Genomic DNA, 10,455 nt, shown 5'->3' on the forward strand with positions numbered 1-10,455 from the left:
TTTTTTTGAATGTCCAGAGGACCAGATTGAACTTTTTTGGATATAAACCACATGTTTGCCTCTTTCTTTGATCATTTCATAAAACATGTGTAAACTAATTGACAGCTTTTATGCAGTGTTTGTGTATGCTTTATGACGTAAAAAAAAAACCTGCATACTAAAACTGGATTGCATGGACATGTTAGTAACAGGAATTAACGAGCCTGGCCATATTTCTTTGGATTGGTCATAAAAATACATGATCGGTTTTATAACCAGAGATTATGTGGATTGCTTGTTGACTTACGCAGTCAAAAATGTGCTCAAATTATATTTATTTCTCACACACACAAACACATGTGCAGATGATAGAATGTAAAGAGAAAAATGATGCGACTTCTTTGAATTTGTTTATTTGTTATGTAATGAAGATCATGTAAAACACCAACTGCAGTAAACATTCATTTTTTTATTATTATTTTTTTTATTAACAGACACAATTATGTTTTTTTTTTTTTAAATTTAAGTTTGTGTATTTTGCGTTCATTAATTCTTTTCACCAAATGCAGCGTTGAACTTGTTCTGGCCCGTTCATCTCAGATTCATGTTAATTGGGTAACACCAGGCCAACCTGTAACACAAACGATGAAATATTAATGGCTGGAAGTTAACTTTTCTACAATCTCAAATCAAACAAGGTTGAGCAGTTATTTAAAGCTGTAAAAAAAACATCAAAATGTACATGCCCTTTTAATTATTATTATTTTTAATCCATCCAGAGGACCTCACTCAATTTTGTTAGATTTTTCTACCTGGATTATTGAGCATGCATCAGGCCATTGACTTCTTTAGGTTCTGAGGCATTAGGGATGGATTATTATGGGGGAAAAAAGGGCATTGTTTAAAATTAATCAGTATTCCAGATTATTTTCTTACAACCTTATTGTATTTTGCAAAAATATAAACCGTGTTTTCGGTACCATGAGTGAAAAAGATAGTCAAGATTATCAGTAAACTACTATGTACTGTAAAACCAACTTCAGGCACAATATGGACTTTTGTCAATGGCATTATTGTTATGTTGTTTTATGCAGGTTAACAAAAGGTCAACAATGCAATGAAATGTCCAGGATGAGAAGAACTGATTTGACTCGCTTAAAAAAATAAAAAATAAAAATAAAAATAAATAAAAACCTAATGCATGCAATAAGGGTACAAAATAAAGTACCAAAAAAGTGAACAAGAAATAATATTTACAAGAGCCAAAAGAAAAAAAAAAAGTAAACAACATGGTAGAAAACAACGGTGTAAGTAGGATGAATTAGTATGGATAAGTATTTTGCAGGTAGTAATACAAGCTTAAATGCAAATGATATATATTGCACATAACTTACATAAACTACACAGGTTGTGTGACAGGTTATTATTGCACAGGTAGTGATTAACACTGAGATGAATTATGATAAGGTAGTGGCATACCATATTTTTTGGACTAGAAGTCGTACTTAAAATCCTTTAATTTTCTCAAAAAAATCGGCAGTAATCAGGTGCACTTTATGTATTAATTCTTGTAGTGCTTACTGACCTCGAACCGATTTTATGTGGTTATTGTGAATGAGTTGAATAAACTTTGACTTATCTGACTGTTTCGTTTTGCTTAATTTATGAAAACAGACCCGTTCATTGATTTTGCACCTTATAATCTGGTGCGCCTTATAGTCTGAAAAACACGGTACATGATATACGGCATAATGTGACATTAGTAGTGTATACTTCTGTGGCAACAGTTTCAGTGAGGAAAACTAGATTGAGATGGTAGAGCAACATATGTTGCCGTCTCAATGGCACATTATCATGGCTATTTAAACATTTTTCAGCAAAACTTTACTTTACTTATATTATATTAAAGACTACTGCTGCAAATGTTGAAGCTTTAGACACTGGTCTGTGTAACAGAAATAATTTATTGATAGGTTTTCTGACATGTGTGGTGCAGGCGTGTTCACAGTTTGACGTTAGTGAGTGATGCAGCCTTCCACTTTTGATGAAACCGGTGCTTTTACTCATAATCTTTGTTCAAATGGGTTCTCTCTGACTATCGTGGGTTAGACAGATGCTTTAACACAGTTTCAGCCAGTTTGGACTGCCTGCAGTTTTAACCTCTTCATAACGTAAAAGACATGTCAAACTTTAAAACTAAAAATTGGGATGAAATTTAAAAAAGACAGCACTGCTGCAAATAGATTTTTCACGTCATTTGAAGTGGGGTTCTGCAGACGGGTTATGAGCATTTAATATCTCACCTGTGCATGATAATTATTTGATAGTTTCTGGGGTCAAAGTTGAATTCAAATTTAATTTAATTCTAATAATGAATAGTCCGCATGAGGCCGAGATCTGTAGTCTTAAAACAACTTCAAACTCAACACGTTATTACAGTTCATGTGAACTCTATTTTATAAAAACATTAGCACTGTTGTCAGTTTTGTAGGTTGATCTGGCAGAAATTCCTTTTTTTTAACTGATGGACGTGCTCGCAAATGATCATTTTCTAGGTAAATGATCATGTAGGGTGAAAATGATAAGGATGCAAAGGTTTGTTTTTTATATAGTGTATTCACAATGAATCAATAAATTGGATCTTGTGATCCTGAGGCTGCAGGTCAAACCCCAGTTGCATCAGGAAGGAGATCTGGTGTAAAATAATTGCCAAATCTTTTGTTTGCGTTTGTTCACTATGACAGTCTGCAGAAGTGAGCAGACAAAAGAACAACAATATAGAATCAATACATAAAGTACAATAAAATCCAGCCAGTAGTACAGGCTAAACTCAATATAAAAACTAACGATTCAGTTTAGTCTTAGACTCGACGTTAGCTTGCTACTCTGCTCAAATTTAAACCCAGTTCCTTCAACCTGAGCTTGCTGAACTCAAAGAGCTAACAACAAGTTTATTATGAATTGTTCATAACCTTTTACACAAATCTTCATTTTAAAACATCTGAATTATCGTTTTAAGTTGCACTTGTCTGCTGAAAAAAAAAAAGACTCATTAAAACTAATTAGGCTGATTAAAATGGATCATATACCCTAAATGCAGGAATGAATGCAAGCTGACAAACCATAACATTCAATTTGTTTTACTTCATACAGTTTTGTAACTTGAGTCAAAATAACAGCTTTTTGAAAGTAACATGTTCCCAGATTGTCCAGTTGATTTAGGTGTACCTATATAAACCTTGTCCCCCAACCCAAACTCCATTATGTGAAGAATTTTGACAGTTTCCAAGATGTTCGCCGCTTCGGGCTCCATCCTTACAGGAGCAAGGTATAAAAGACCTCTGAGTGAACAGACAGACAATATTGTCTCTTGACAAGTGCAGAGATTACTTTGTTGAGTACCTTGTCGGGGCTCATGAGAGGACACATCCAGTTGTACAAGTAGTAATGAACTCTCTTGTCACTGATAGTGAACTTGAGCTTCTCCAGAAAACTCATGTTGTTCATCACGTCCAGTGCACAGAGGATGTCAAAGCCTTTCTGTTAGGAAGGAATGAGTAGAGCAAACCTCACAGTAAGAAAAGTAAAAGGTAAATCAAACTGAACTGTTGGTTTAAAAAGGTGATGAAATCTGACTTCTACTAAATACAAGTGAATAAAATGCTAATAAAGCATCCCTGAGGGAATGTATATGCCCACCACCTTACATGTCACGTTAAATAAAAATCATCTTGTGATGAGGAAAATATACATATATATATATAGATCAAATCTTGTAAATAACTATATGGGGAAAAAATCACTGTAATGCCACTTGATTGTTGATATGTGCTGCTGATTATCCATGCTGCTCTCATGCTGCTGATCCATTTCATGTTGCTGTATTCATTCATACTCATCCGCTCACACAGACTCATGTTCGTGCTGCTGTTGTTTGGCGTATTGTTTTTGTACTACTAGTGCTTAGCATATTCTTGGTTTAGCTTATTTCTCATATCTTAGATCTTATTACCGTTTTTCTTTACAATTTATACTTTTAGGACCTTGTGTACACAATTTCGTTCCACCACATGCACCACATGTGATGCGAATGACAATAAAGAAAACTTGACCTTGATTATCTCATAACATAGATTTTGAGGATGAGACTCAACTACAAACACTCAAATTTGAGCTCAATGTGTGTTAATAGAGTTTATCTATAACTGTATTAGGATTAACTCCAAAAGTTAATCAGTCATAAATGTACAAACATTACCTTTTTAGATTATCGTGGCAATCCGTGTAGTGGCTAATGAGATGTTTTGCTAATCAACAGACAGTGTTGACTCCAATGGCAAAGTTTTACAACAGTTATGGCACAATCAGTTAGTGCTCCGAGTATGCTTTGGGAACAACATTCAGTGCTTGACGAATTTATTAACTTTGTCATAAAAAAAGTGTTTAGGGATGAACGATATTGGATTTTTGGCTGATATCCGATATGCCGATATGTTAAAACTTATTTGGCCGATAACTGGTATCTGTACCGATATTTTTTTTCCTAGACCTACAGAGACTACGTAGCTTTCTCTGCTGTGGAATTAAAATACTACATTATTCTGCATGGTCTCTGTCAGTTTGAGCTGCTACTAAATGCACATGTCAAAAAGGGGGCTGAAAATGATGTAACGCTATATAAATATATATTTTAAATAAACAGCGCCTTTCATATCAGAGTTATTTTGATGGAATGGCCGATATCAAATATTTAACTTTTTTTGCTAATATCAGCCGATACCGATACCATGCCGATAATATCGTGCATCCCTAATATTTTTTGTTTTTGTTGATACACACTTACAGATTTGGCGAGGACCAACGTGTCCTCCATGAGTTCTGCCAGCTCTGTGGCAGAAGAGGCGATGTAGAAAAGGTAAGCTGCTCTGAGACTAGTGTGGACTGGATGATTGAGCACTCTGAAGGAGATGCTATAGAAGCTCACCACATCTGTCAGCACGCCGCCGTCTCGCTGTGTGCGAGGAGGGAAGATCAATCCACTTTTAGCCATGACAGAACAGCACGAGTAAAAGTTCTTAGGTTAAAGGTTGGCGGATTTTCTTTTTCTGTGCAATAAAACTTAAAAGTAGATATGCAGTGAGGTCCAACCTCCACCACGTAGGCGTCATTCCCATTCTCCCTCGGCAAGAACCAGTGCTCTACTTCCTGCAGAGATAAGAGGGGGCTGAGGTGAAACTTGCTGAGATTTTTCTGGAGTAGTGAGAGGATCCCTGGAGCATCCTCTTTGATCATCGGGCGCATTCCTTGCACCTTTGTAACCTAGGGGAGAAAAAAAAAAAAAAAAAGTAACATGGCAGAAAAAAAATACACTTCAGAAAATGCAGCACAAAACTTTACTGCTTAAATCAATATTACTGTCTGAACAGTAATAAGTCATGGGCTCCAGATGGCAGCACACACTAACCTCAGGCAAACGGTTGAACTTCAGGGCTTGCTGAAGACTCATGGTGCGTCTCAGACCCGGGAAGTTGACCTCTATCAGCTTACGAGGATTCAAGGGGCGAAGCCACAAACTACAAAAGATTAGTGCAGGGATAAAAGCAGATGTTGCTTAAAAGTAAAGTACCAAATTTATGTTAATTCAAAGTTCAATAATTCAATTAATAAAAAAAAAGCTGGAACATTGTCTAAAATGTGAAAACAAGTGTGTGAATGAAATTATTTTTTACACATCTAATAAACTCGTTGTATTTCCAATGGAACACATTAAACACAGTGAATCTTTAAACCAAGAAGTTTCATTTTTTTGGATGAAAAAGGGTAACGTTGATTGATTGATTTTTTTTTTTTTTTAGCTAAAATAAAAACTGGGTCAACAAAACGGCTGTTAAAGAAAGCAGTACCAAAAAAGAAACAGCTGAAGGAGCATTTTGTAACAAATTAGGTTAATTGGCAGGGTCCCAGTTCACACGAAGACGTGGCAATTGTTTTTACATCGGACGCCCTTCCTGACTCAACCACAGCCCTCTGTGTGGAGCAGAGAGCTGCTATACAGGACGCCTGGGGGAGCAGATGGTGGGGTTTAAAGGCCTTGCTCAAGGGCCTAGAGTGGGGCAAACGAGGGTGCTTTACTTTTCCCACCCACATTTTGATGTTGTCGGTACGGGGAGTCAAACCGGAGACCTTATCACAGGCCCACTTTCTGCAGCCTCTGCACCACCACTCCATACATTAGACAAGAATAAGAAAACAGTCCCCTCCAGCAGCTGATCTCAGTTCCTAGACATTTACAGGCTGATATTAAAAAGGGGGTGTTTCACAGTGTACACTGGGCCCAGTCCTAACTTTATGAAATGTGTTAACGCCATAAGATATAGAATTATACCCCCGCCTCCCAAAATATACATTTTCTTAGTTTAAACATTTTTTACTATCTTTCTCTAGGATTTCTGAATTTAAAATCTTACTTCTAACCTATAAAACCCTCAACAACCTAGCTCCACCTTATTATATTTGAGATCTTATTGTTCCATATTTTTCCAACAGAGCACTTCGCTCTCAGACTGCAGGCTTACTTGCGGTTCCTAGAGTTTCCAAAAGCAGAATGGGAGGAAGATCTTTCAGTTATCAGGCTCCTCTCTTGTGGAACCAACTTCCAGTTTCTGTCCGTGAGACTGACACATTGTCCAGTTTACAGACTGGTCTTAAAACCTTCCTTTTTCATAAATCCTATAGTTAGAGTTGGCTTGTTATGCTGCTTAAGACTACTGAAGAACAAAATGACCCCATTTCTTAAAATGAATTGTTACAATTGAATAGTTTTCATTTAATATTATTTCTAAATTAACATGCAATTCTTGACCTGCCATTGTGTATCTGTTCCTCCTTCCTGTTCCTCTCAAACCCACCCAGTCGAAGCAGATGGCCGCTTGTCCCGAGCCTGGTTCTGCTAAAGGTTTCTTCCTCATGACTGAGTTTTCCCCTTTCCACTGTCGCTTTCATGCTTGCTCAAGATGAGAGTCTGCGATGAAGTTAAACTCAAAGCAGTCTGCTCCTCAGATAAATAATGCTATTACTTTTTATGTATATGAATGTTTCTGTTCAGTGCCCTGAGATTACTTCTGTTCTAACTTGATGCTATATAAATAAACTGAACTGAACTGAAATTGAATAAAACCTATGTTATGCAAATCATTGCATTATGTTTTCATGTACATTTTACACAATGTCCCAACCTTCTCAGAATTGTGGCTGTGATTATGCCTCCTGCTATACCTGCAGGAGCTCAGCGGTGTGGGGAGCACCGTCTCAGCTGTATACACAGCCTGGTAGAGACCCTGCTGGTTGACCCGTCTGGTGAGTTCTCGGATCAGAACTGGAGTCATCCGTTTGTGGCGCAGCTTCTTATGGACACAAAGGTATTTGACTTGCACCAACTTCTTCTTCCTGCACAACATTTTTTCAGAACTCGTCAGATATACTACGTCAACGCTCCGTGCACCGATACCGCTCATCAGATTTTTCACACAACGCACAGTTTTACTGTATACACATATTTACGAGCTACTCACGTCTCATAAATGCAAACCTCGGCAGGAACAGCAGCAATGAAGCTGACCAACTTCTTATTGCTGTCTACTCTCACACCCAAGTGCCACTGGGGCATCCAGTTTGGTGGTTGCAAAGCCCTTAAGAGGAGGAAAATAACTTCATTAATATCTCTTAAAAAAGCAGAGTTTTTCCAATCATATGAAAAATTCTTCTCATATTCAGGCAACAAATGCTTGTAATATTAAAAATCCACAAATCAGAGGTCTTTGAATGCATCCTGATGGAGCTTACCATTGGAGATACTCAAGGGAGAAGTCAAATCTGACTGTGTTGTCATCCTCTTCCATGTAGTTCTCATTTAGTAGATTACACAGCTCTCTTAACTGAAATAACAAAAAAAATATATAGGATGAATTTGTCGATTCCTCCTGAGCTTTAATTTCCTGGGTTTCCAATGTCCTTTGAGTTGACTGACATGTTTGGCAAAGAGCAGCACTTGTCTGAAGTTGAATGTGGGGTCTAATCTGCTGTCATGCCAGAACTTTCCTACATAAAGCAGGTTGTTTATGAACTGGATGACTTCAGCTGAACATGCAGTAACTTACCACTGCAGGGATGCTCAGGTCAAGAGTATCCCAGGAGAAGCCCTGAGGGAGGGAGTAGGGCTCCTTTCGAACACTGGTTACAGCCTCTGCGATTGGGCCATGAGTCATTATGCTGTCAGCTAAAATGAGAAACACTTTACCTCCAACACATGACATATAAACAATTAAAGATGGATACAACAAGGTAGTCAGGATAACAATCATACGTGGAGAGATTTTCAGTCCAAATGTTCATCAATCTACAGTATCTTGGATCAAATCATCCTGATGTTTTGGACTGACAGCTTCCATTTCTTTACATAAAGAGAGGGGTTTCTTTCAGCACGCCTGATTTTACTGTGGCTTACGAGCCTGACTGTGCTGTAAGTTGGTTTTTATGACTCTTTCCCTTTTGTCATACCTACAAAGGAGTAAAAAAAAAAAAAAAAATCATCCATCCAGTTTGACTAATTTGGTCTTGGCCTGTTCAGGTTTGATTATTTGCTTTGCAGCCTGAGATTTGCAATGTTTTATGACAACCATGACACTCTATGGCCATTTCTATACACAAGATCTGCCACTGTTCGGTGATGAATTGTGGTAATGAGTTGGCTGCTGGTGATTTCTGTTGCTGTATTATAATAATAATAATAATGGTAGTCTGGAAAGTATAAAGGTTACTTTAAATAGACTGGCTAATGGAAGTGGCGAGCATGCATGTATATAGCTCATACCATTTTTAGGTGATTTGCAAAATTTGACTGATAATTGGATATTGAACTCATTGCGAGTTTAAGAGCATAAAGAGGCAGCTCTTTTTTCTGAAATAATATATATATCTATTATGTAGGTAACAAACTTCACTCAATGACCTGCAAGTAATTTACCAACCCATCCATTCTTATTACCCACAATGCATTGCTTGATTAGTATATGGAACAATGAGCTGTAATTAAAATGAGCCAATGAAATGCTAGACAATGGTTGATGTAATAAATTAAAATACTGGATATTTCTAATAGTTTCAGGAATGTACAATATATATTTTTTTATTTCACAATGATTTCTTTACAATTTTGAGAAATACATTGCTATAATTGTTTCCTAAGTTTATAAGATCCATTATGAAATAAATAAATAAATAAATAAAAATAACCTAAACTGCATTCAAGCAACTGTTTAGCTTAAAAGCAAGTGAACTGGGAGTTTAGAACTTTTGGTTTGAGGGTCCATGGAGATTTTATGAACAATTAATATCTTACCATTTTCAGATAACTATTTGAAATACCTCAGTTTGAAGAAAAAATAAATAAATAAAGTTTATTTCTAACTGGATAAACAAGCTAAGCACAGATATTGAAAGATTTCACCTGAAAACAATCCCACCTGTAACAGACGTAGCTGCAAGAGCTATGTTGTGTTAGCAAAACATTTAGACTTGTGTAATAAATTACAGGAGGACTGTCTTCTCACCCAATTTGGGGACAGGTTGTGTGTCCCAGAAATGGTAGGTATGTTTCTTGGCATCTTGCAGGGTCTTTGGCAAACATTGGCCCATGGAGAAGAGATGAAGGGCTTTCTGTATCTCCTGCTGTTTCTCTTCTGGCAGAGAATCCAACTGGCACAGCAAATGAAGGAACAGGGTAGAATTTGTTTAGGAACCTAGTCTTTACCACCAAATGTGAAGGTTATCGGCTTGAGTTCAAATGACCAGTGAAGCCTGATTGTTGCAGTGCAAGCAAAGCATCAGTCTTATATCTAATGTGGTGAAAAAGTCTCATAAACACTCTGAAACACAAACCATGGCAAATGGGTCTCTGGGTCCCTCTGGTCTCCAAGCATCTTTCTTCTTTTGCTTCTTTTTGCTCTTTTTAAGACGGCTGCTCTCACCATCTGTCAGCTTCTCTTCACTAAAAAGACATTTTTACACACTGTACATTTTAGTATTTTCAGAAAATTCTATTCCAACAGCTCAATTATACTGAAAACAGAGAGGACACGTGTACTTACGAAGAATTTAAATCCATCATTGTAAGAAATAGTGTGACTCTGTGTGGCTGTTGGCGTTCTGAGGTATTTTATTTTTTAACATTTTCAGTTGCTTCACTCTTATCTCTGAAAGCAGTGAGGGGAGGAGAGTAGCTTCGGACGCTACCCAACCCAGCTCACACCCAGCTGACAGATAACAGAACAATGCCACCATTAAATTCAACCTCTTGTAGTTTTTAAATATATCCTGAAGAGAGTTCTGGTAATAAAATGTGAGCAGGTCTTGAAATTCAGTTCTTTTTCACAGTTCAATAAACTCTCTCGTGGCCTCAATGTTTTTTTTTGTTTTTTT

General features: G+C 37.0%; 1 protein-coding gene across 1 annotated transcript; it reads right to left on the reverse strand.

Moving 5' to 3' along the window:
* Positions 1 to 544: 544 nt before the first annotated feature.
* On the reverse strand, positions 545 to 10,151 carry LOC119423632 (glycylpeptide N-tetradecanoyltransferase 1-like). Its single transcript, XM_037691037.1, has 12 exons — positions 10,125 to 10,151; positions 9,916 to 10,024; positions 9,588 to 9,732; positions 8,136 to 8,254; positions 7,822 to 7,913; positions 7,551 to 7,667; positions 7,255 to 7,425; positions 5,444 to 5,552; positions 5,128 to 5,298; positions 4,823 to 4,990; positions 3,382 to 3,519; positions 545 to 610 (listed from the first exon to the last, which is right to left on the reverse strand). The coding sequence occupies exons 1-12, from the start codon at positions 10,142 to 10,144 to the stop codon at positions 587 to 589; spliced, it is 1,383 nt and encodes a 460-aa protein (XP_037546965.1). The 5' UTR covers positions 10,145 to 10,151; the 3' UTR covers positions 545 to 586.
* Between the last annotated feature and the right edge of the window lie 304 nt (positions 10,152 to 10,455).

Source organism: Nematolebias whitei, chromosome 17 (assembly GCF_014905685.2).
Source record: "Nematolebias whitei isolate Nwh7 chromosome 17, NemWhi1, whole genome shotgun sequence".
NCBI classification, from domain to species: Eukaryota; Metazoa; Chordata; class Actinopteri; order Cyprinodontiformes; family Rivulidae; genus Nematolebias; species Nematolebias whitei.